Source organism: Calypte anna, chromosome 1 (genome assembly GCF_003957555.1).
Source record: "Calypte anna isolate BGI_N300 chromosome 1, bCalAnn1_v1.p, whole genome shotgun sequence".
Lineage (NCBI taxonomy): Eukaryota > Metazoa > Chordata > Aves > Apodiformes > Trochilidae > Calypte > Calypte anna.
Window position 1 is genome coordinate 85,936,724 of NC_044244.1, and position 26,565 is coordinate 85,963,288.

At 40.6% G+C, this 26,565-nt stretch overlaps 2 protein-coding genes across 3 annotated transcripts; both read right to left on the reverse strand.

Annotated features, from left to right (window-relative positions):
• Positions 1-321: 321 nt before the first annotated feature.
• On the reverse strand, positions 322-10,692 carry LOC103525576 (natural killer cells antigen CD94). The gene is made up of 6 exons (XM_008490536.1): positions 10,566-10,692; positions 7,257-7,355; positions 4,867-4,953; positions 4,439-4,593; positions 804-916; positions 322-442 (listed from the first exon to the last, which is right to left on the reverse strand). Exons 1-6 carry the CDS (start codon positions 10,690-10,692, stop codon positions 322-324), a joined length of 702 nt encoding a protein of 233 aa, XP_008488758.1.
• A 3,024-nt stretch (positions 10,693-13,716) lies between these two features.
• On the reverse strand, positions 13,717-22,445 carry LOC103525577 (C-type lectin domain family 12 member B-like). Of its 2 annotated transcripts, XM_008490537.2 has the most exons (8): positions 22,368-22,445; positions 21,743-21,835; positions 18,849-18,947; positions 18,016-18,159; positions 16,743-16,897; positions 15,315-15,433; positions 14,327-14,521; positions 13,717-14,234 (listed from the first exon to the last, which is right to left on the reverse strand). In XM_008490537.2, the coding sequence occupies exons 2-7, from the start codon at positions 21,831-21,833 to the stop codon at positions 14,356-14,358; spliced, it is 774 nt and encodes a 257-aa protein (XP_008488759.1). In that variant the 5' UTR covers positions 21,834-21,835; positions 22,368-22,445; the 3' UTR covers positions 13,717-14,234; positions 14,327-14,355. The 2 variants fall into 2 exon arrangements, with proteins under 2 accessions (XP_008488759.1, XP_030314376.1); XM_030458516.1 differs by lacking the exon at positions 22,368-22,445 and having other exon boundaries at positions 21,743-21,961.
• Positions 22,446-26,565: the final 4,120 nt, after the last annotated feature.

Below are 26,565 nucleotides of genomic sequence, written 5' to 3' on the forward strand. Positions count from 1 at the left end.
TGCAAGGATATGTTGTTGTCAACCTAGACAGTCATGCAAAAATCATCGCTTGACTGTAGCCAATTTTTTCAAGTGGCTTCCCAGGCAGGTAGGTTTTAGCTTTGTAGGGTTTATTTTTCTCTTCCTTTGTGACTGTGGCAGGGAAAATGCAGGCAAAGTGAAAGATTCAGTCTCTAGTGACCATTTGAATATCCATTTAAATAACCAGTTTAAGAAAACCACTTAATAAACAAACAAAAATGAATATATATTTTAAAATTCTAGTTGATAAAGCTGGTATCTCACAATGACAGATCCCATATCCCTTCTTCCAATGCTTCCTCAGGTAAGATGAAAAGCCACTTTCTCACAGATCCAGAATTGCTCTGTCAAACAGGAGTAGCTGGCATAAATAAACTGTCCATATACAGAGGCACAGAAGATGTTGTCATATAATAAAGCCCTAGAAAATTAAAAGTTACAGCTTAATGATGTTCTGGTGACAGCATGTGACCTAAATCATAATTGTCATAAATCATATTGATTTGCCACTGGAATGTAGACTTACTTCCCCCTTGGAGCTATTTTATTTTTGCTTAGTGGTCCTTTTGAGCTTGGTGCATGTAACTGAGCTGTAGTTTGCCACCCCTGGTACTGTATACAGGACATGAATTTGGAGCTTTATACCAGATACTATTGTCTCCATGCTCCTTTGTCACTGCACATGTGACAAACATGGGGAAGTAAGAGGAAGCCCAAACGTAATATAATTTCCTGGGGCCCATCAGAAACAACCACATTAGACCCAAGATATGAAGGCTTACCAGTTTGTTTCTTCTTTTGAAAAAGCTGTACCATCCTCCCAGTACCAACCCCTCCTTCCGGATACATATGATAATCCAACCCAGTAAAAATGTGGATCCTTTGGCAGAAAAACCTGTAGGAATTGAAGAATCATCACAATAATATTTTTTTAAAAGTCCCTAGTTCCTGCATCTTCCAGCTGTGAAAGTTCTGAAACCAAAGGCAAGAGCTATTTCAATAGGAGACCAGCATGTTGTCTATGCTTGCTCTCCATGAGGCACTGCTGACTGATTATAGGATCATTCAGATACTGTTGTTTATTGTTCTGCCACAAGACCTGTGACACAAGATCTGTAAAAACACTCTTTTTATAAAAGAAAAAAAACCAATCAAACCAAACAAACCACAAAACCCAGCTTTAACTGGTCTGGCTTTAGGTATCTACACTGCCTTTAGATATCTGCAGTTCAGGTATGGATATGGGAGCATGTGTTAAGACCGAATTAGTCAGCAAAGATGTGGCCAACAGTTCCAATGGAGCCTGAGAAGTGATTCCCCTCACCCAGTGGGATTGCCACTGAATTGGTCACATCTTGCACTGCTGTAATGGGGTCTGAGGAAGGAGGTCTGAAGCTGCAGACTGTTTACACTGTAGGTACTTCAGAACAGGTGAGATGAATCCCAGCCTAGAGGGTAGAGCCTGTTCCTAGAGGGTAGGCCTCAAACACCTTTAGAGATTTCCCAGCCTGCCTGAGGTCTTCACATGTGGCTGAAAGCATTTACTGAGGAACTTTGCCTTTCTGAGTCATCATTTGGAAGTCAAAGAGAAAACCCGGGGGCACCTCAGATTGTCCTAGAAGTCTATGCCTAGATTTCTGAATAGTTTTTCTGCAGCAATAGATTATCTGGAGGTTCTGAAGAGGCTTAGAAGTTCTCCAGCATCTTAGCCTTTTCAGGTCCTCCAGATACTCTACTGCTGCTTAGTAGCATGTTCAGGGACTCATCCAAAATCTAAAATCCATAGCTGAGTTAAACTGGTCTGGCCTCAGCCTAGCTTCTGCTGCATACACCAAACATGGAAGAAAAAGCAAGCACCCAGACATCTGAAATCAAACTATCCAGGGATTTATACAGCATACCAAAAGCATGAATTCAGCTTTGAAGGTGTGTTGTTTAGGTTTCTTCCAACACTACGAATCAGGATTATGACTTCAGTATGCTGATAAAATCAGTAATAAACCATTTATCTACTTTCTATTTTCATGGAATCATAGATTTTTCAGGGTTGGAAGGGACCTTTAAGATCATCTAGTTCCAACCCCCCCTGATCTATCTCCCAATAGATCAGGTTGCTCAGAGCTCTGTCCAGCCTGGACTTAAAAACTTCCAGGGATGGGGCTTCCACCACCTCTCTGGGCAACCAGTTTCACTCTCTCACCACCCTTATGGTGAGGAACTTCTTCATAACTTCCAATCTAAATCTCCCCTCCTCTAATTTGAATCAATTACACCTAGTCCTATCGCTACCTGACATCCTAAAAAGTCCCTCACCAGCTTTCTTGTAGGCCCCTTCAGATACAATAAGGTCTCCTTGGAGCCTTCTCCTCTCCAGGATGAACAACCCCAACTCTCTCAGTCTGTCTTCATAGGAGAGCTGCTCCAGCCCTCTGATCATCCATGTGGCCCTTCTCTGGCACATCCATGTCTCTCCTGTAATAGGTGCTGGATGCCATCCCTTCCCTCCAGTGTGTCCACACAGCTTGGGGTCATCAGCTGAGGGTGCACTCAATGCCACCGTCCATGTCACCAACAAAGATGTTAAACAGGACTGGCCCAAATACTGATCCTTGAGGGACTCCACTTGTTACTAGCTTCCCCTTGGACATGGACCCATTGACAGCCACTCACCATCAAGCCAGTTCTTAATCCACTGAGTGCTCCATCCATCAAACCCATGTTTTAGCAGCTTGGAGACCAAGATCTCATGTGGGACTGTGTTGAAGGCTTTGCTCAGGTCCAGATAAATGATGTTGGTTGGTCCTCCCTTGTCTATTGATGTTGTGACCTCTTCATAGAAGGCCAATAGGTTTGTCAGGCATGATTTGCCCTTGGTGAAGCCGTGTTGATTATACTCAATCACCTCTTCACTATTCTTCTGCAGTGCCTCCAGAAGGATCTGCTCCATGATCTTACTGGGCACAGAGGTGAGACTGAACGGCCTATATTTCCCTGGATCTTCCTTCTTTCCCTTTTTGAAAGTGGGGGTTATGTTTCTTCTTTCCAGTCAGTGGAAAAGACTGACTGCCATGACTTTTGGAATGTAAAAGACAGTCGTTTAGAAACCACATCTGCCAGTTCCCTCAGTACCTGTGGGTGTATCCCATTGGGTCCCATGGACTTGAACACTTTCAGGTTCTTCAGATGGTCACAAAGCTGATCTTCACTTACAATTGTCAGTTCTTTCTTCCAGCCCTTGCCATTGTCTTCTATGATTTCAGGAGTGTGTCTAGAGCCCTTGCCAGTGAAGACTGAGGTAAAGAAGTCATTGAGAACCTCAGCCTTCTCCATATCACTTGTCACTGGTTCACCTGTTTCCTTTCTGAGGGGGCCCACACCTACCATAATCTGTAGAAATTTTTGCTATTCCCCTTGATTCCCTGGCTAGATTTAATTCTAACTGAGCTTTAGCTCTTCTAACCAGGTCTCTTGTTGCTCAGACAGTTTCCTTTTATGTCCCCCATTCAAGATGTCCTTTCTTCCAATCCTTGTAAAGTTTTTTTTGTGTGTGTGATTTATGTGTCTACCCATCTCATTTTCACTTAAAAAAATTCTAAAAGGGCAGCCTTTATGCCTTAAAATAAGAACTAAGAATCCTCCATCTGAAACTAACTCAATCTAGAAAAAGGAGACATTTTCAGGGAAGCTTAGTTCCTTTGAAAAGTTTTATGTAGAAAGAAAAAAAAAAGGATTTGATCCTTGTGTAAGTTGCTGAAATGAGATTTACAGATATGTGTATGCAAAAAGAGAAAATATATTTTTGAAAGTAAATCACAGATTTTTTGTTAGTCAGAACTCCCTCTCCCTAAAATTGGAAAGACTAATTCAATTTACTAATTTCTTAAACCTTATTCAGTCATGGCAATATAATGCTCTGCTGTCTCACCTTTATGCCACAACCATTCTGTGAGGTTTTAACTAAAGGTCAGAAAATAGCCTTCTATAGTCACTTTGCACTGCAGCATGCAATGACAGTACCATGGTGAATAGTTCACTCCCCAGATTTCCCACATATGGGCATTTGATGCTGCGAGCCCTCAGTAACAAAACTTGTGGAAAGGGATAATGAAAACATGCATTCTGATTGCTGGGTCTGTACTACCACTGATAATACATGCTTTGTTGTCTCCGTGGAAACCTAAGTTAGTTGAGGTATTTTATACAACTCTATTTCTCAGAAACCATAATTTTACTATTTCTCACAGCAACCAATTTAAAAAGTGTTGCATGTCATGACAATCTGGTGATTTGCGGGAAGGCTACTTGACCCACGAAAATGAAATACATGCACTGTAATCAACTAGACTTTCTCCTGCCTGCAAGATTGCTGGAAATTAAAACATGTGACATAAAGGAATACATGATATTAAGATTGTACCATCTTTGCTGTGTCTTTTAGTACAAGAAGTGTGGAGTTTCTCGAGGAACAGAACTCCTGGCTTTGCTTCCATGTTTTCTTCTCCTTTGAAATGTAGATGCAGCTGTCAGCTCCACTGGTCTGCCAGCTTGCTGGGCAGAGAGCACATTTTGTTTCTAAAAATTGGAGAGAGTATTATGCAGACATGTGAGGAATGGAGGGGCTTTAGCTACTGACTTCACTTGGAAAAGAAGACTAAGGGTAGCCAAGAATCAGCTGAGCTTTTGAGAAGTGAGTGACAAGTTGTTTTGCATTCTAGTGTTCACAAATGCTTATCTCAAGTACTACCACAGTTAAAACCAGACACTAACAGATCAGATCTTTTCCTTGTGATTTTATAGTCTCCCAATCAATGGGCTGATTTGTATTTACATAACAACCACATTTACCATTTTTCTCCTTCCCTTCAAAACACAGTGCTTCCTTCATTTCTTTCAGCTTCTTTCCTTCCTCAGGATCCTTGGAAACCTGAAAAGCTGAAAGGCATGAAAACGCTTATCAGAGAATTAAAAAAAAAATTATCTTTATTGCAACTGTTATGAAAATTCTTATCAGAGACTGTTTTTAAAATTATTTTTCTTTAACTGTAGCTGTAATTTATAGCTTTAGTCTTTTTTTTTTTTTTTTTTTTTTTTTGTCTACTTGATTTGCATTTCCACCATTGTGTGCACATGATCCTCATTTTCTTCACCAAGAGGATTCTGCAGCACTGGAAAAGGCCATCTAGTGAGGTGGGCTTCTCTCTGCCCTTAAAGATTTTCAAAAGGCATATGGACAAAACTACAGATGAGTTTATCTGGGGTTGGTGATAGTCCAGCTTCAAACGGTGGTGAGGAAAGGGTGGCTTCAAGACTGGAAATGTGAAGAATTCAAACTCCAGATACCCTGAGTCCCCTAGGGATCAGTTCTGTGTCCAGTCCTGTTCAACATCTTTAACAATGATGTTGGTGATGGGACAGAGTGTCTTCTCAGCAAGTTTGCTGGTGACACAATTTGGGAGGACTGACTGACACCCCAGAAGGCTGTGCTGCCATTCAGAGGGACCTAGACAGGCTAGACTGTTGGGCAGGGAGAAATTTAATGAATTACAACAGGGGCAAGTGTAGAGTCTTGCATCTGGGAAGGTATCCCCAGTATCAGTATAGGTTGGGGGCTGAGCTGTTGGAGAGCAGCATAGGTGAAAGGGGTGCTGGTGGATGGGAGGATGGCCATGAGCCAGCAGTGTGCCCTTGTGGCCAACAAGGCCAATGGCATCCTGGGGTGCATCAAAAGAGATGTGGTTAGTAGGTTGAGAGAGGTTCTCCTTCCCCTCTGCTCTGCCCTAGTGAGGCTGCGCCTGGAATAGTGCCCAGTTCTAGGCCCCTCGGTTCCAGAAGGACAGGTAAATGCTTGAGAGAGTCCAGTGCAGAGTGATCAAGATGAATAAGGGAGTGGAAAATGTCCCTTATGAGGAAAGGCTGAGAGGGCTGGGTCTGTCCATCTTGGAGAAGAGGAGAATGAGGGGTGACCTTATTAATGTTTATAAATATGAAAAGGGTGAGTGCCAGGAGGGTGAGTGCCAGGAGGATGGAGCCAGGCTCTTCTCAGTTTGTCCAATGATAGGACAAGAGGCAGTGGTTATAAACTGGAGCATAGGTGGTTCCATATAGTTATTAGGAAGAATTTTTTCACTGTGAGGGCACTGGCACAGGCTGCCCAGGGAGGTTGTGGAGTCTCCTTCCCTGGAGACATTCAAAGCCCACCTCAATGCATTCCTGTGTGACCTCCTGTAGGTGAACCTGCTCTGGCAGGGGGGTTGGATTCAATGTTTCAAGGTCTCTTCAGCCTCTGACTTTCTGTGATTTCTGTGAATTGTCTCTGAGTCAGCATTTCTGTGATGTGATGGACCACTTTGAGTGCTGCTCCCCTCTTTCCAGAGAGAAGCTGAGGACTCTGTCCCTCCTGCCAAATGAAATGTGGCATCACCTTTGGCTTTTCACTGGAATGTTTCTATGTTTCTAATTACTAGGACAATTGCACCAGTCACAATGTTTTGATGCCGGGATTGCCCTCACTGCAAAAAAGCTTGCAATGCAAGAAAAAGAGGGAACTGTAAATTAAATATTTTGGAAACAGTCACAAGCAGGCACTACTACCAAGATCAGAGATTCTCTTCTAGATCTGAAAACTTAGCAGTTCAGAAATGGGTTAGGGTCAGGGGTTAGGGTTAGTCAGCAGTTTGGGTCAGAGCAAAGGTTAGGGTTATTGTGATTAAGGTTAAAGATAGCCACTTGGTGTTAGAGCTACGGTTATAGTTATTTTTAGGATTAAGGTTAAGGTTAGATTTAGAGGTTGGTTTTATTCTTAGGAGTTGGGATGGGGTTAGGGTTAGAGACTATCTTTAATGCTAGGGTAGGGTTGGTATGGTTAGAGCTAGGGGGTTAGGGCTCGTGTTTAGTTTTAGGGTTTGATTTGAGTTTACAGTTTAGGTGATTTATTTAGGCTTAAGGTATAGGTAATAATTTAGGGCTTGGGTTAGGTTTAGATTAATGTTAAGGTGGACATTAGGATTTAGTCTTATGATTATGTTAGGGGTAGTGTAACTCACTTTTAGGATAACTATAAATAGAAATATAAGTGTTCATAAGTGATCTCTGCTGATGCTTGATGACTACTTGGGGAGTACTGTGGGTTAAAGTGCAGGGTTTAGAGTCAGGGTGAGTCAGTGGTTAGGGTTAAGCTTAAGACTTTCACTAGGCTTAGTGGAACCATTAGCAGCTCAGGACACCACAGTACTTACAGAGGGCCAGCAGGCCTACCAACCCCATCAGCAGCACCAGGCACAATCCAAGAAACACAAAGGCCATTGGCCGCCATATGGAAGATGAGGCAGAGGCTCCTGGGACAAGCAGAAAGTCCATTAATTAACAGAAAGAGCAGTTCTCTTCACTACACAGTGGTATTACCTCCTCTCTGACATCTCCACTTCATCTGTCCTGTCTGCAGAGGCTTTTTTTGCTTATTCCATTTTTGCTATCACTGTTCTGCATTTCCTGCAGTCAGTTTGAGAAATATCTATCCACTGATAATGTTTATTAGCTGAGACTCTTGTGTTTTACAATAAAACGTCTTCTCATGAAACAGGAAAATGCATTAGATTTTGCAGTTCCTAAGTATTGGAAATAATAAAAAGATCTGTAAGAATTCTCCACTTAAAAGAGAAAAATGATCACCTAACTTTGGAAAATTATTTATGGAACTTGTGATTGGGTTTTCTAAATTATTGCAATATTTGAACATTAATTTGTGCATTTTTATTCAACCTCTTTCACTGTCTAGTCAGGGATATAGTTCCCCAGAATTTTATAGTTGACTATCCCTCAATTAAAATATTTTCTGTTTTATATATATATATATAAATATAAATGTTCATTTTTCCCTTCTGAGGAGCAATGCTCTGCAATTTTCTGCAATACACTTTCATATGTATTTAGAGTGTTGAGGTTAATTTAAAATTACAGACATCAAGTATTTTACTTAAGTCCAGTACATCAGAGCAAGCACCTCCAGGGAACAAACCTTTTATTAGGTGAGAAAAATCACCCTCCAAAAGTGACCAGAACTCCAGATAGACTTGGCAACTAAAACTTACACAGCCAGAGTTAAGGGAGATGTCCCTAACCCTCAGTAGTTAAGGTAATTTGAAGAGACTGTAGATGACACCACTTTGGGTAGATGACTCATATGAGGTTTCCTTTCATTTCCTAGGACTTAAAACTCCTAGGAATGAGTTGTAAGTGCAACAGTGTTTGGGCCCACTGCTGTTTACTATGCTCAGAAGTGATCTGGATGATGGAATCAAGTGTACCCTGCAGAAGCTTGATGATGATACCAAACTGAGTGGTGTGGTAGACACTTAGGAAAGGGAGAGCCACCCTGCAGGATGACCTGAACAGGCTGGAAGGGTAGGCTAACAAGACCTATATGAAGTTAAACAAGAACAAGTGTAAGGTCTTGCACATGGACAAAAATAATCCAGGAGTGCTGCACAGACTGTGGTCTACCTAGCTGGAGAACAGCTCTGTGGAAAGGGACCTGGTTGTCCTGGTGGACAACAAGCTCAACATAAGCAAATAGTGCTGCAATGGCAAAGAAGCCAACAGGATACTGAGTTGCATCAACAAGGGCATCATCAACAGAGAGAGAATTCATAACCCCACTCTGCTCAGCACTTCTCAGGCCACGCCTGGAATTCTGGTCTGTGCTATATGAAAAAGATGCAAATAGTCTGAAGAAGGTCCAGAGAAGGGCTACAAAGATGATCAAAGGACTGTGAATCCTTCTGTATGAGGTAAGGCTGAGAGAATTGCCTTTGTTCAGCCTGGAGAAAAGAAGGCTCAGAGGGGACCTTGTAACCATGTTCCAGTATTTTAAGGGAGGCTACAATGGAGGTGGAGACCCCCTTTTTACAATGACTCACGTGTAAAAGATGAGCACTAATGAGTACAAGTTACTCCTGAGGATATTCTGATTGGACACAAGAGGAAATTTTCCATAATAAGCTCAACAAAGGCAGATGTGAAGTCTGGCACCTGTAACAGTTTAAGTCCATGCACGTGTACAGGCAGGGGACTTACTGGCTAGAAAGCAGCTATGCTTCAGGGTCCTGGTGGAGAAGTTGAAAATATGCCCTTCTGGAAGCAAAAGCTGAGCAACACTGGGCAACACTGGCAAAAATGAAACCAGCAGGTCAAGAGAAGGATTATTCCACTCTACTTGACAGCCATGAAGCTGTATCTGTGGTACTGTGTCCCATGCTGAGCTTCCCCCATCACAGGAGGAGTCAGCCCACTGCAGAGCCCAGCAGAGGAACGCTGAGCTGGTTAGTGACCTGTAGAGAGGGTGAAGGACCTAGGCTTCTTTAGCCTAGAGAAGAGGAGGGTGAGGGAAGATCTGATTTCAGTCCTTCACTACCTAAATGGCCTTTATATATGAGCCAGTGTCTTCTCAGAGAGGCACAGCAAAAGAACACAACAGTCAAAAGCTGCATCAGGCAAACTTCCAGTTAGATGTGAGGAAAAAGATTTCTTCCTCATTCAGCACTGGAACAAGTGTGGTCTCCATCTATGGAGGTTTCTAAAACCTCCAAAAGTGGACAAGACCCTGAGTCTTTAGACCTAGATCTTCTGAGCAAAAGACTGGAAAAAATGAACTATAGAGGTCCCTCCCAACCTATTTTGGTCATAAATCTATCTACTTTGAATGTTCTCTGTGAATATCAAAAAATCATTTAAAAAGTTTTCTGAGCTAGCTGACCTGTTTCTTTCCAGAAAACTCTGCCCCTGGATCGTACTACCTAATATTTTATCCTTGATTTTCTGGTTGCTACTTCTCAACATCCTCCTTGTCAAGTAGTCATTCTCAGTGGATAGCGCTATCTTTTCCAGATAGGACAAGAGTGATGTTAATTTAGGCTTTGTCTACTCTGCCCAACTTGCAAACAGCAGCAATGACATTAATTTCACACCTTAGCCACTTCGTGAGTTTCTCAGATGAAGCAAGTGATTTTTTTATGGTCCCAGGTGTTCTGCGAGCACCATGTACTACTTTAGTTAACAGGCAGATTTTAATAGAAAATCTTTGAGTATAAACAAACAAAAATATACATTCCTCTTAGATGTTACATTCACCATTACGACTGGTAATCAGGGCACCTTTCTACTCCCCATATGTGGGGAAATGGCTTCCATTTCCAAGGCCTTCATGATCTAATGTGGCACTTTCCTCTCTTGAAGTGCTCTGCTGTAATAAATGAGTCTTATCAAAATTTTAAAAAATCTATAGAAAAGTGGAAATTTTTTTCTGTGTTGGAGTAAATGGAAAAAAAACAATTGGAGTAAATATAGGCTTCAGAAAAAATATAATCTGTGGTTAAAAATTATAGTGCAGAAGACTCCACAATTATGATTAATCTCTCTTCTGTTTCTATGAATATTTATCTAGGAATATACTGTAAATTTTAGGAGGATTCTAAAGCAATAAACATGACCATGCAGATTCAAGTTATCCCCTGATTTAGATAGAAAAGCTAATTTCCATCTGTACTTACTGTTTACTGTTACACAACTGTCTGGAGCTTTAAATACAGAACATTTGTTGCTGCTTGAATTTCCAGAAGTAACAACTGAAGCTGAGTGTCGTAAATTTAAAGCGGTGTAGCCTTCCTCATCCTCCATCTCCAGCTCATCACACTTCTTTCCTGCAATAGCAGTACTTTGGGAGGAGACATTTCATCATCTCCAGTGAAACCACAAAGGAAGCTGGCTCTGTTCTGATTATGGTGTCATAGCAAAAGTAGTATATTGAAATCCTGTTAAGGAGTTGAAGGGGCACTGTCAAGGATGTTTGTTTCTTCCTGAATGTGAATAATTTGGTTCCTAGCTTGAACCTGAGACTGTTACATTTAGCTATCCACTTGATCTGACCCTGAAAATATGCAAATATCAGGATTTTCTACCTCCTTCAAATAAGATGCTGTAGAAATGGTTGCTGTTTTGAGTTAAGGTAGGAAAAATATCATGTTCATCAGTGTAAAAATATAACACAACAGAAGCACAGAAAGCAATAGGCTGCATTTCCAAATATTGTTATGAAATAGATTTAAAATGTCATTACTTTACAAAACAAAAAAATTAAAAATCACTGAAATAAGGGCTAGAAGGAGAAAAGCTGAGCTGGCTAGATAGTGAGGACAAGAGTTTGGCAGGTTTCATGTGACCACTCAGCCTGTGTCAGAGAAAGACCAGACTACAGTGACTACTACTGTGCACAGAAGTCATTGTGCAGAAGTGACTTACTCATCTGAGGATGTGCCTTGCTCCAGTGCTGAGCTGTAGTTCTTAAACATCTGCTGTGATCAGCTCCTAATTTTTAACAGAGCACTTGCCCAGACATGATGATTCATGTGGTGGTGACTGGGTGAATCAGAAGGAAATTGCAAGAGAGAAATGTCTGTTGTAGCTATTCCTGCCCTTGCATGTACAGTGCGGAGTCTCCTGTTTGCAAAATATCGATGGAAGGGAAATGACCAGGCAAGTCCTCCTGCCTTGCTGTGCATATGATAGAATTTTTCAGAGCAGAAATACCTCTGAGTGCATGTATTTCTTGGATTAAATTTTGTCTGTATGCAAAGAGATGGCATGAGTGAAAAGTTGGGAGTAAAGGGTACTTAGAGTCAGTTTTGTAGCAGACAGGCACACAAGGAGTAGCACGCACTGTGTACTGATGGTGTAGCCATAATATTCTCATAAAATCTTATGCTAAATATGGTGTAAAGGTCCGTGCCTAATAGGCTTGGAAATTGTATGTTGGCATCTTAGTGTAAAAAGGGCTTTTCTGAAGAGAACAGAGTCAAGCATGCCTGTGCTACTGTGTTTGGGTGAAGGTTTTCATGACAGTAACCTCTCCAGTCCTAGCAACAAATGCTCAAGCACATAATGAATCTTCTTTAGGGAAACTTTTCTCCAACCTGGTTTCACTTCTGGAGAGAAAACCAGAATTAAAATATTTTTACTGCATTATTTTTCTAGCTCAGAATTCAATAAGCAGTCTTCATTATATTACTTGGGGGCTTTTCTGAGTCACCTTTTAAAACAGATCCTGCTGAAAGAACAGAAGTAACAAAAGCATTATGAAGGAGCTTCACCATCATTCTTGCAAGGAAAAAAACTTGCTGGCAAAACTTCTCTTTTTTCAGACTAAAATGAAAGGAAAGGTAAACTAAGGCAGAAAGTTTGGGCTTACATTTGAACACAGCCCATGTACTATTGCATTAGGTAGGGTCGATGACTCAGGGAGGGATGAGGGAGGAGTGGAATTTAGACACACAGTGGGAAACACACTGCTACACAGAACTGTGACTCAGTTCAATCCCATCTCAGCCCAAACATGAGCAGTACATTTCTATATCTCTTCCTCTGAAAGGAAAAGCTTCTTCCAGTGGAAAAGGGGATGCAGTCAGACAATGCAGCCTTAAGACCGATGTTGTTATTAAGTGAGCAGAGTATGTCCTTTGCCGGTTTCAACTTTGGTGAGTGAATCTACTGGCTACAGCACTCTGAATGCCTGCAGTGCCTGGTTAAAAGCCATAGCAAGATATGTTGTATGTAGTTTTGTGGCTACTGTAAGAGTGGGAAGCTGTCAATCTTAGCTCATGGTTGTCTTCAACTGCAGAAACACCAAGGATTCATCCCTCTGCTCTTAGACATGTCTCATTAATGAAAAAGCATCTTAATAATATCTTTACAGTTTCCTCACACTCACTTCAATGTCAGACAAAACAAGATCAGAGTCAGTTTCTTTGTTTAATTTTTTTTGGCAAATTGCAGCAAATCCCTTCATTATCAAGAAAAGTAGTGCCATGAATACAGTTCAGGGTAGATTCCACATTGGATTTCTTATTTCAGTGTCGTTTGTATGAATGCTGAGAGACACTCTGGGAAGTGATCAGAGCTGTGTCTCCTCCACAGGACAGAACCACTCTGCATCTTCACCCCCAAAGAGAGGAACAACTAGAAGAGGAACTGAGAGATGGTTACAGTAGAGATGTGAATAATTAGTGCAATCCACTAAGGTTTCTGGAACATGAAATTAGTATTGGCAAATAATATCTATAAAGTTCATGTTGGTCATCATAGCCTGCTGTGTAGTGCAAAGATTAGTGAGAAATCCAAACAAACCCTTGAAGTGAATGACTAATGCTTTAGCAGCCCAGCTGCTACAGCAGTAGTAAAGGATCCACAAGAGATTATCTGGGATGCAATCCACAAAGAATACCCAAATCTCCTGAGGGCATGAAGCTATAAATCTGTGGACTTTTTTCTCAGATCAAAACACAATTATGTGTGGGACTGAGATATTTTTATTTCAACCTGACTGTCATTGTTCTGCAGAGATGTGGAGGGGGATGTTAATTGCTTGGGGTATTTTTACTATGGTTCGCTTTGTAGATCCTTGCCCAACACACTGAGTTAGTAGTATGGCATTCCAGGAAATATTCTAAAAATACATAAAAGGAGATTCTTTTCATGCCTCTGACTGAACCCTAGTGGAATTCTTGCAATAGATCACAAAAGCAGAAAGTTTGAAGAGTAGAAATGAAGAGCAGAATTATTAATAGGAAAAAAAAAAAAAGAGAGAAATGGAAAAAAAAAGGAACTAGCAGTGCCAGGATGAATTGTAGAGCACAGAAGAGAGCTAGATATTCATAGCTAAAGGATACCTTATCCTGTGAACACAGGCATAGGTCCTTATAAGGGCTCCCTGTGCTCCATCGTGTGCCATATGAGTATTGATACAGTTCAGGAACACCTTGGCCCACCTTCTGAGGATAACTGTGTTTGTGTGTTGTATACGCCAGCCTAGCAGTGTATTAAAGCAGTCATACCAGTCATACCAGCAAGATATCAGGAACACCTCCTGAATCAAAGTGTTTAATCCTCATCACTTTTATTATATTACAACTGTGCAGTTGTGAATTTACAAATGATACTAGGACTGTATCTGCATATGCTGGGAGAGGAACAGTTTTTTTACATGCTTGCTTTGTCACTATGATTTTCTTCCCTGGCCATAATTTTTGGCCATTTTGTCTATCACTTGTGTTGGTTAAAACTAAGTAATCATTTGGAAATTCTGGATTTGGAATGACAATCTTGGGTTGCTCCTTCAGCCATCCACTGTGCCTGTTCCTGTAGCACGAGGGGATATTTACATATGTCTAGAAGAGAATGAAAACAGGGTGATAGGTGTGATCCGACATATTTAAAATCTTATGTGACAGTTCTGAAAAATAAGATACTAAATTCCAACCTTGCAGGACATCTTCTATCTTCTCATAATCATTTTGGTCTGACAAACCAATCCTCCTGCCAGTGGTTGTTACCTCGCTGTAATAGGATGGCGGGTTTTTGACAGATATAGTTAAGCACTTCATCACATGGTTTGCTATATATGATGGCATAATAAAAATATCCACACTGTTTGTGGCATCTTGCAGTCCTTATCCTGAGAAAAAAAGATATTTACTGTTACATTTCACCTAATCTGAATCCTTGTCCTTTCCAAAAGGAGTCATCTTTCAAGAATTACTTCTGTGACTTACACAAATAATATATACCCACAACAAAGAAATAAAGCATTTAGTGACATCATGCATCAGCTCCTAGAAGGCTGAACGTGCCAACAAGAACCCCCAGCGGTCTGTAAGGGTGCATGCTGAACCATTTCTTGTACCTGAGGGTAAGAAGTGCTAACTCCTAGGTACCGACCAGTGCCAGTAGCTGTTTCAACAGAATTGTTAAGAGGATACTACCCAATAACGAAAATAAAAATTGGCACACTGGGTTTGAAAGCAAGAATAAAAATATATTTCTGAAGAAATATGTTAAACTGAAGTGAAATGATTCTATTATATAGAGCTTATTATATAAAAATGAAAATGTTTAAAATCAAAAGCATGAAATTAAATACCTTCCCATTGAAGTTTTTTCCATATGTCCTCACTGAAAGAAGATGTCAAATACAAAAGAAACATACCATATTTATGGTAAATCTGAAAGTAAATTGAGGAAATAAGCTTCTGGGGTAATTTTTTTTTTTTTTGCCCCATAATAGTGTCTAGAACGCCCTCCAAGCAGTTCTGAATGAGGGCAAGAAAAATCTGAAATGTAAAAGTGACAGAGCACAGAGAAAGCTGCATAAAATTTGTCTGTTTAAGGTACCCCTTGTACCAGAGAACATGGGAGTTGCAAATGAGTGAGAATCAACTTTATGTACTGCAGGAAATCTACCCACTTACATAGTCTTTTGATCTTCCCTAAGAGCTGTGTTGTCTGACCAATACCAGCGTCCTAGAGCAGGTATACATGTTAATCCAAGCCAGTATATACCTTCAGAAAGTCTTTTTGACAGTTCGTCCTACACACAGTAAGCAAAATTCAAAACAGATATTCAGGAAGACAGTAAAATTAAATATAATAAATATTTAGGCTCAGAAGTTGAAATAATTGATGGTAATATCTTACAGAACATAAAAACCACAAATTGTTAATCTATCAGGAAGTTTTGCTCTTAAAGGAAGAGCCTAGTATCAAAGGAGAGATGATAGTAGAGGTGTTTTTAATTGGAGAGAAGATACATGTATAGCTGTGAAGAGCAATTTTACCCTCATCAACCTAATTTAAACTCTCTGTGAAACACTGGGTTGTTCTTTCTCCTTTAATCATGAATATTCTTCTGCTTTTACTCTGTCCTTAGCATTTGCCAACAGCAAAATAGAAGGCTCTGCATGGAGCCCCTGTCTGTCTCACTGATGCTTGAGGCGATTCTCTGAAGATCTGAATTCAGTTTTTTCTGTTCTTCTCCTCATTCCTTCTCTTATCGCCACTCCCAACTTACTTCCCATTTTCTGTTTTGACTCATACCTCTCAATGCCGTGGCTAAGACAGATACCACAGACAGCACTTCACAATCTTTTCTGTCACCAGTTTGGAATGGTGAGAATACAGCTTCTACCCTTTCCTGCAGGGATAAACATTATGGCCTGCAGCTCAGTGAGAGGGGAACTGGCATTTGTCAAGTGCTGTAGAGCAGGTAGGTGCAGGTCTGACTGCTAGATTTTTGGACATCTTTTCTGTGTTCAGTCTTCCAATATGTCTGCTGGTATCCAGAGACAAAAGCATTATTTCACTCTGTACCTGGCATTTTCTCTTCCCACCTCACATTTTTTTGTTCCATTTAATGAAAGATTAGGTCAGGTCTTAGGAACTCACTGCCAAGGGTTTCAGTTCTGACTGAAAAGATGAGACCAACATCTGCAGAAAACCACACCACAAAATGGGGAGGACTATGGCATGCCTACAGGGAGATGAGGTTTTCACACTAATACCTTACATAATCTTTGTATGGATCTGTAATACACATTAAATTAATGAAATCATTGCCCGTGACAAAACAACCATGAACTTGCTTTCACCAGTCATCCCAGTAAGTAGCCAGCCATGGCAAGCAGAGGTAAGATAGGCTGTCTCAAACTACCAGCTGCTTGAAGGCAAGCATATTGTTTGGTGATGACCAGTTCTATGTCTTAGCCCTATCCAGGACAACCAAGTCACTGTACAAAAACTGCTGCTCACTGTGCCATTTAAGAAAATTATGTGTGAATTGAGTAGCTGATAGGATGCATGAGCTTCCCCCATGCTAAACAGAGTAAGAAATCAGTCCATACCGGCATTGTTGCCTCTTTTCTCAGAAGAAGAGTAGAGTTTTGTGAGGAACAAAACTTGTGACTCAGTTCCCATGACTTCTTTTCCTTGGCATAGTAGTAACATGTATCAACACCATCCCAAATCCAGTTTGCAGGGCAGAGTGCACAGTTCTGGCCTGGAAAAGCAAAACTATCACTCTCTTTCTGCTTCTCTGTTGGTCTGGGATGACAAGATCCATAGGGACTGAAGATGTTTGATGTCCTTGATCAGCTAAAATACTGCTGTGGTCCCAGAAGGTTCGGGTAATGAAAAAGAGGAAAACTAAATCTTGCCCCTGTCTTTCCCATTCCTTTAGCATTGGGAGGAGGTTCTGGTGTTGCAAATGGGATTTGTTTTGCCTACTTTTATTAGTCTGCAAAGGCAACACAAGTAAACTCATCCAAATTCCCATTTTAGTCAACAGACAGAAGTAAGTCTCACTAATGCTTTTTCTGTCATTTCATGTTCGTTTCTTGAGAGGAAATAGACTGTATCCTTGCAATGCTAATTTCTCTTCATTGACTAAAAGGGTAACAATTATGTTGTCTATAGAACAGTGTCTGGACATATGAAATCCTGTTTCCCAGGATCCCTTAGCCCAATGCCTTTACTCCACAGACTATAATTTCTGAGAATACTCTGTCTGGTTTATTACCAAATGCCATTTAAATAACTGAGCTGTGACAAAGTGATTTCAGAAACAGTCCTGAACCGGACACAGTCGGGAGACAGGGAAGCAAACAAAGAATAAATTCTCAGACTGGTTTAGCCATGTTTTACTACATGTCACTCTGACTTTAGGAGATTCCTGTGTTGTTTGGAGTACCAGCACACTGTCCTATGTGGGGGCTGATGTTCACATAGAGTGAAACAAGATGTTTATTCCTCAGACATCATTGTAAAATTGCCTATTAGATGTGGATGACCATCTTAGAAGGATCCATGAACTAGTGCTGATGGGAACTGGCATGTCCAGAAGGCATCCATCCCACAGAACTATTGTCTGACAGAAATTAAATCCTGACACCCTGGTACCCTTGCCAGGCCCTATGCCAGTGCACCTATGGCCAGGCTAGGCACCTCTCTCCAGGTGCTGGATGAGGCAGACAAGCTGACTGCCTACTTTCTAGGTAGTCATGTCTGAGAAGACACAGGATCACTTGAGTACACAGACCTGAGTAGACACAGAAAGCAATCTCATTTTCTTCCCTGCCATACTGAAAAATAAGCTCTCATCAAAAATTTTAAATTTACCATTATTTTTGAGGTTTTCCTCTCCTTCCAAACACAGTTGATTTCCTATTGCTTGCAGCATATTTGAGAAATTTGCATGCAGTTCATTCTTTGTCATGTTGAGGTTTCTAAGCTGTGTCCTGTAGTCATTGTGAATCTGGAAAACTGAAATTCACAACAAGGCATTTTTCATTGCTGTCCTTTAGAAAGGGTGGGGCACAGATAGGGAATGACTTAGAAGATCATTTAGGATAGATAAACAAACAAACCATTTGGGATAAATGTTATTCCTCCATGAACAGCTGCATGTAATGACTGCTGAGATGGAAAACATTTGCACCATGTATTTCTTACTAATTGGCTGTGACTGAGCAACAAAATTAAAGTGTCACTTTATTTCCATTGTGAATATTTCTCTTATATGGGTTTCCAGGTTTTGTGTTTTCTTAAAAATGGGAACTTCAGTGGAATTTTTGTGGATGGGAGGTAACGGGCACAGACGGTTTACTGTGACACAAAGCTTTTCCCTTCCCCTCAGATCCAACACTGTCAAAGTGGAATTCACTCCCTTTTAAGTCAGTACATCATATTTGAGGATAAAAGTCTTGGTAGACCAGACAATGGCAGCCAGAGAAAGCAGTAAATCTACTTTACCCCTTCCCAGGTTCCTTCTATGCTGCTCATTTTTAGAGTTACCACATCTAGAAGAGGAAAATGATGTGGCAAGAGAAAATACCACATTTGCCTGGTTGCCTGTTCCTAGCTGAATCAGAATTTGCACCGGAAGGAGATATCAGTCTCATGGTATTCAGTAGCCTGAGCCTCCCAACAAACAGAAATGCATTAATACTTACATAAGACTGCAAAGGTCACCAGTGCCATCAGCAATACGAGGCACAGCGTGCAGAAAATCAGGACTACTGGCTGGCAAGAGCAAGATGAAGTGCAAGGTCCTGGACAGATGAAATGGATGCACGATAAAAAGGTGAACAAGTTAAACCACAGCTACCTTTGTGGCGCATTGGTCAATAAATAATAGCTTTTACTTTATAGTTGTATATTTCCACCAGAGGGTCTCTGCACACAGGAAAAAATGCCCCACCAAAAGTAAGACAGAGAGCTCACAACAACTCAGCGGACAGCCTTTGTGTTTTTGAAGACCATAAACCGTGGTGAGAAAGATACTGAGAAAGGAAGATATTGCAAGATCTAAGAAACTGATTGCTGAAAGCTGAAAACAAATATGCACTATAAGATAGTGATAATTTGTGATGTATGGCACATATCTGTGGTAAACTGGTTCATTTGATTGCTATATTTAAGTCTGATACTTCATGGTAGTTTGAGATTTCTAGCTAGAAATTCACAGAGGATGCTTCTTTAATAAGCCTAGGTACAGAAATAAATGAGAAGGAAAATTAACAAAACTGAGAGTGAATTGCTGAAAGAAGAAAAACAAAAATATTTCATGTCAAGCTGAAGGAATAGGAAATGAAACTGCAGTGTGCCTCTCTTACAAATAATTTGTGGTCAGCTTCTGTGGTGAAGTAATGCTGAGAAGAATGTAGTACAAGACCTCACTCTATAGGAACTGAAGCTGATGAATACTTAGATGAAAGAAGATTGAGCGATGGATGCTGTCTTGAACTGGGACACAGACCACTGCTGGTTTAACTGGTGGAGCTTTGTTTGGTCTCTGCTCACCCAGTCCTCAAGGTTCTCAAGGTTCCTCTGTTTTGAATCTCTGCCATCTGGTAGCATCACCCACAATCCCTGGTTTTTAGCATTATAAATGTGTTAATTCTGTGTAATTTTCCAGATTGATGATGAAGACGGTAAAAAATATTCACTCAGTACCAACCCCTGAGGGCCTTCCGAGGGCTTCTGCCATTACTCACTTTAAGCATGGTAGTTCTGCCACTTTTTAATCCCCCTAGGTTTCCACCATGCAACTCATTACCTTGTACAGCTTTAAAATAACAGTAATTGAAGAGACACTGACAAAAGGCTTGCTAAATATATATTACATGTGCCATTCTCTCTGCACCTGCATTTCATCACTAAATGCAACCTCAGTTTAAGGAAGTGCTTTAACTGCTTGGTATTTGTGTAAAAGAGAAACACCCAAATGCAACAGGAAAAGAGAACATCTCTTTCCTGCATTATTTTCCAAAGTCTGATCTTTCAGGCATATGACAGATACAATCTTAGATAAAACTGCACAGGAGAATCACATACTGTATCAATCTTAGCAAGACTAAAGGATGCATTCATTGACTGCTGAGACACATATATTTTTAAGGTCAAAGTGCTTCTGTACTTACTCTGAAGCTGTGTAAGTTCCTGGAGAACTTCAGCAGCATAACTTTGACTCCCTAAGGTAGGCTGCCAAATAGACTCATAAGATCTAGATCTAAAGAGCAATAAATTGTACCTACCTCTATGAAGGCACACAGCCCCAAGCTGAAGAACAAAAGCATTAGAGTTCACACTTCATGGAGCTTTTACATGAGACAAGACAAAGATTTTTGTGGTTTGAAAGGGAGATTTCATAAACATATACAAAATATTCTCTGGGCAGCAATATCAATCAAGACCAAGCAGTATTTTTAGCTTTGGCTGCTTTGATTAAAGTATTGTCTCAAATGCTTATGTAGTAATGGTTCTCTTGATTGTGCTTTGTATCCTCTCACAGCCCCTGCTACATCTTACACAGCTGAAGGGGACTTGGGTTGGGTCCTCACTCCTGTCCAATCCATTTATGATGCTAGAATGAATATATTTATTAATTTGTGTTGTTTCAATTTGATATTTGTGAAATAAGGTATTATGTCCATTCAGAATGAAGCTTTCTCATCACAAAATATGCATTTTCTAATATGGGACATAGTAGCAGAACACTTGGAGTCATATGAAGATAGTGGTGCCATTGGACATGAAAGGGAAAGAAGCCTAGAAGCCTGTGTCTTTAACACAAAGACAGTTTAGATTATTTCTTTTTTAGCCCTTAAATTATACTTTGGCAGCGCTCAAAACCGTAACGTAACAATGTTCAAAAATCATAATGACTTTTGAAAGTACTGTTCTTCGATACAGAATTCTTCAGAGAGAATTCTTCTTTTAATCAGAAAGAATAAGTTGTCCTTGTGTTTATAAGCCTATGTTCCAGAGCCTGACAACACAAACAATCACTTTGTATGTTCTTTATTCCCATGAGTTGCATTGCTCAAATCTAGAGCTTCTCTCTACAGGTACTATTAAGCAATTTAACACAAATTGAGAAAAATTAATTTTAGGATTTAAAATGCACTTTAAATATGCATTCAGTTCTTTAATAGATACAATAATTTCAAAGGTCAGTGCCTTCATTCAGTCTTGAACTTCAGAAGTCAGATAAAGTGAGTCAGTTAAAGCTAATTCAGGTCTAAACTTGAATGCAAATGCATTTTAAAAATAAATGGAACCAATCCACTTTAAAATTAGCTCAAATTAACACTTCTGAATTTAGACATTAGAAGCTTAGTATAACTGTCAGTAATATTTCCATGAAATAAGATCACCATTTCAGTTGCACCTTCTAAACTCTAGAAAGTTCAGGCAGAAATCACAGCAATAAAACCCGGGACATATTTATAACAAGTACAACTTTGCTGAGAGTAAGAAAGCCCCCCAGGCATGTAATAAAAAGTATTTCCTGTCCCATCTACTTTAGCAAGAAGCAATCACAAAAGCTTCATAGACAATATACCTTTTTCCTTTGGATCTTCAGGCTCCGTGGTATTACCCAGCTCAAGGCTGTTGTCAAATTTCAGATCAGCATATGTTACTTCCTCTGTCATAGCTGTAAAAAAGCATCAGAAAAAAAATGTAGAAGGAGATGTAGCATTTGCAGTGAGTAATCTTTGAAGAAAACCTAATCCTTTGAGGGATTTCTTTCTGTATTGGCAGACAGAAATGAAGCAGCACAGACATCAAGATACATCTGCGCTGCCACTGAAGTGTTCCTCCCTCGGTTGTTGCTACAGTCTCTAGACCTCACTTCTGCCTCTACGTCTGAGCTTCTCCCTTCTGTCCCCAGTATCATGTGTATCTTTCTTCCATTACTGAAGAAAAGGCAACCACTTTTGTATAACTTTTCTCTTTTCATTAAAACTCTTTTTCTTTGTTTAATCCCTGATTATACCGTGTTCAGTCATGAAATACAGAGTTAAATAAAAAGTTTCACAACTTTGAGGCTGTCCTTCTGCGTGTTCAGAAGATTTGTGAACCTACTTCAGTTTCTGTTTCCTGCCAGCATGTGCTGAAACCAAACCATAAGGTGGACCTGCACCTTAATTCTGCTCTCAGCCAAAAGAAGAAATCATTTTGCTCACGGTTGACACCTCAGAAAGGATACGTCAGGGTATTGGCTCTTGCTTTCTATGCCGCCTTCCCAAAGTGATTGTTTGGCCTGAGATCTCTAAGTCACCAGACTAGGAGGACTTTTTATATAAAGGCTACATATCAGAAGATGCTTTCTTCCATGCAGTTTTCTGGAATTAGTGTTTTATTTCCATGTCTGGAATATTTTTCTTTATTCTTCATTTCTTCTCCAGATTTATGGCATGAGGAAAAGCAAAAAACAGCACTCAGATTTTGAGACTGAACAGTAAAGTGAGTCATCAAGAAAATACATTTCACACAGCTGTTTAATCTACTTTTCTCTGAGGTGAACAAATAATCCTACAGAGGAAATGAAAGAGGAAGATCTGGTTAACTAAGGAGGGAATACATGTTTCATCACTGCCTTGTTTTGGTCCAGGATAGAACTAACTTTCTGTCTTGTAATTTTGCTTCCAGCTAAGTGTCTTCTAAGTAGCTGTACTTGCTGAAATGAACAGCAAACTTCTCAGTCTCTGCTTCTAAGACTGATAACACTCCGTGTTCATACTTAAAGCTAGAGAATGTTATGCAAGGCCACTGCTTGGTTCTTAGGACCATCTTATACTCCAGAAAGAAAGGGAGCAAAGGGCTCACACTGGCAACCCTCCTCTAGGGAGGAGTGGACAAGACAGGTAACCAAAATTAAAGAAATTAAACATTACACTCCATATGCTTTCTATTTGAGGGATCATGAGGTTCAAGCCTTTTCTTCCTTCTTCTGTGTTTTGGGAGGATTCCATCCATTCCTGTGCCTGTGGTCCTGATCTGTGCCCTCCTGCATTTCTGTGTTCCTTCCCCCAGCTCCTGAATTCTGCTGACTCCATGGACTCATACTTGGACTTTTCCAGGGCTGACCTGCAGCCTTGGTGGTGACATCAGCATTACTGGGGGTAGGAGGGGAGGAACATAGTATTGTTTTTTTGTGAATATATTTTAAAATTTTTCTTTTTTAACATTACTGTTTCACTAAAGTTGTGTAGTTTAGTTTCCAAACCATAAGTCCCTCTCCCTTATCCTTTCTCCTTTATAACTGGGGGGAGGGGGATTAACAGGAAGCATCTGTCATTCAGTTAATTGCAGGCCTGGTGTTAAATAGTGACAATCAATGAGATGTTTGTCACCTGCTTTACTGGGTTGTACCTCCCATAAACCTATTCAGTCACTGAATTCCTCTGAAGAACAGCAATTTGTTATCCTGGTAGGGAAGTGCTTTGCTGGACTATTGTTATTTTCTGAAAAGTTTCCTATGGCCACTTTAGCATGTAATAAATTTTCTAAATGGCATAACTGGGACCATGAGACAAGATTTTCTAGAGCAAGAGCTAAATTCAGTTGATGACAAAATGTCAGTGATTCTACCTGGAGTAGAAAGGCAGACAGGCATGTCTGCTATTCATCCTTAATGAAAAGAGGATTAGGAGAATATATAATGTATGGGGTTTTATGCCCCTCTTCATTTTTAAGGCTTCCACAGTTTTGAAACCTTCAAGGTGCATGATAAAAGCGGGTTGTCTGGAATTTATGGTTCAATTTGTGTAATTCAGCAAAATTATAAATGGAACATAAATACATTACACGTGCACATCATCATATGAGTGATTAATGTTAATGGGCTTACATACACTATTCTACCTTGTGTTAGAACTGTAAAGCATTCTAAAAATGATCAGGAACATAAACAAATCTTCCTCAGAACTTCTGGGACTGTCCTTTCTTCACTTCTTAATTGATCCTCAAGAGAGAGTGAGAAAATTTCTGACTGTTTGAAGTATTAAAATATGGCATAAGTAGGAGAATTTAAAGGTTTGATATAATCAGCTGACCAGAAGAAAGAGTAAGTTCATCTGCTGGAAATGACTGTGAAAGCTGGTCATAGGATATGTATGCAGATCGTTTGCATCCTGTGAGCGTGATAAATTTTGGTAAACGCGTTAACGTGTTCCTGGCAGAAACAGAGACAAAGTGGTGCTCAGGATTTGCTTCATCTCGAATCCTGTTACAGTTAAAGCATTTCTGGTCAGAAGAGAAAAAAAAATAGAGTACAGAAAAAGGCTGTGCTAAGGATGGGAATGTAAAGCCCCCGTTGGAGAAGAAAGGCTGAATATCCTGTCTCGTTTAGTTTGGCAGAATACTCTTTGGTAAAGGAAATGGTTGGCCTAAACGAGTTGTTTAGACCCCTGTGATCTGACATCTTCTACAAAGTTTATGGCCACAGCTGGAGAGCAAGAGAAGACACCATTCTTTCTGAGTTTCTGAAATGCCATTATTTTTGGTTTGCTCTGTTGCATGGAAAAGAGCCAATGGTAGAAACAGTGTTTGAGTCCCTTCTGATAAAGGACTGAAAATATTTCACACTTTCTAACAGTCTTTCACATGAGAATAACTCTAAGAGTAGCAACAATAACTAGAAAATGTGGCAGCTTCCTACTTCATTTCCTATCCAACTAAGACCCCAGAAGAGTTTACACCCTGTACCTAATAGGCCTGTGACACAAAGGACTACATCCAATCATAAAAATGAAATAGCTGACATAAAGATCAAAGGAAAGAAACACAACCCCAAGGCTGATAGCTGCTGGGAAGAGAAGGTACTCTTGCCTTTACCTAGAGGTTCATTATTAAACATCCTTCATCACAGATCTTTGATAATTTGTATCACAAATGTGCAGCTTCTCAGATACAGTGTCAGTGACTTGAAACTTAGCTGGCAGGGGGAGTCCCTGCCTTTCCCTCTCACACTCTTGACACAGATATAGGGTAATTTTTCCAGGAAAGGAGACAGGGTGGAAAAGAGGAGGGGAGAGTGGATGCTGGCATGGAAACTTTCCAACTCCAGGCTTTGTCACTGCTTAATAATTCTGTAGAAACCGCCCTTCTGGGCTGATCAACCTTGGTAAGCAGGACTCAAAAGGAAACATTAAGTGAAGTTCTGCAAAAGCTCTCACATGGTCATGTCCATTATAATTCATCCCTCCACGCAAGCTAATTTTACACTTTCATCTTCCCATTTGGAAAAAGAGACCTCTCCCAAAATGCAGGTTGAAAGTCAAACATAAGGTTCATGAATTGCTGTTATATTCATAAAAAAAACATCCAAAGTCCAATAGCACAAGAAGCGGGGATTGCACGCAGGAGCGTCACCCTCAAGTGAGAAGAAAGACGAGACTCTTGTCCCACAGTGGCAAGGCAAGGAAAGGACTGTCCCATGTGCAAGGCTCTTGCCAAATCCTTCTGTTTCAACCCGGTGGAAAAAGCAATAGTACCACAGCCCCTTGACTGTGCTGTGCAGCAGCCATGCGGGGTGCCTGCCCATGACACATGAATCAGCCTCTAAACATGCCTAAATAGCTCTGCTTTTCCATTTGCTGTGGTTCAGTACATGTGGAAGCAGGAGCTGACCCTTACCCTCCCCAGAACTCCCCAGGTGCAAAGCTGCCTCTTGCTGCTTCTGATCCGACAACCCCCCTGGGGCTGTGCTGCCCTTTGCAGCTACACCCCTCCTCTGCCATCCCCTGCAGCCCCTTCCTCTCTTTGGGCTCAAGGCACAAGTAGGCTGCTGGCTGTGCCCTGAGGGTAAGCTAATCAACCAAGGCAGAGGAGAAGACTGGCTGTGGACTGAGAAATTGTGTGAAAGGTTGACAAAAGCTACAGCCAGCACTGTGAAGACTGGCTGGACTTCTCAGGTGGCTACCGTTCATGTGAGAAATCGCACAGGATTCAGGAGGTTCACACATAACAGGAGGGAATATTGGTGCCAAGGATTTTGCAACAGCAGCTTAGTTAAGTTATATGAGTAATACGAGAGAGAGCCAAATTTGTCCAAGTAACAGCATCATCAGTCTCAAAAAGTAGTAGATGTAGATGCAGTAAAACTGGGATTAGTGGAAAAAAAGGGGGCAGTTTTTTTACGTGGGAGCAGATTGTAGTGGAGAATTGGAGAAATGGAATAATAAGATATGCAAATCATGGTCTGGACTGTCCAAGAGTACCTGCTGGGTATCCCTGCCCTCAATAACCACAACCCAGTCAGGACCATAAAGCAAACATGTTGTTCTGACTATAGAATGCATGTCAAAGTGACTTCCTCAGTTAGGAAGATTTGCAGGGAGCAGGATGCTTTCAGTGGGTAGCAGGAGACCATCAGAGACT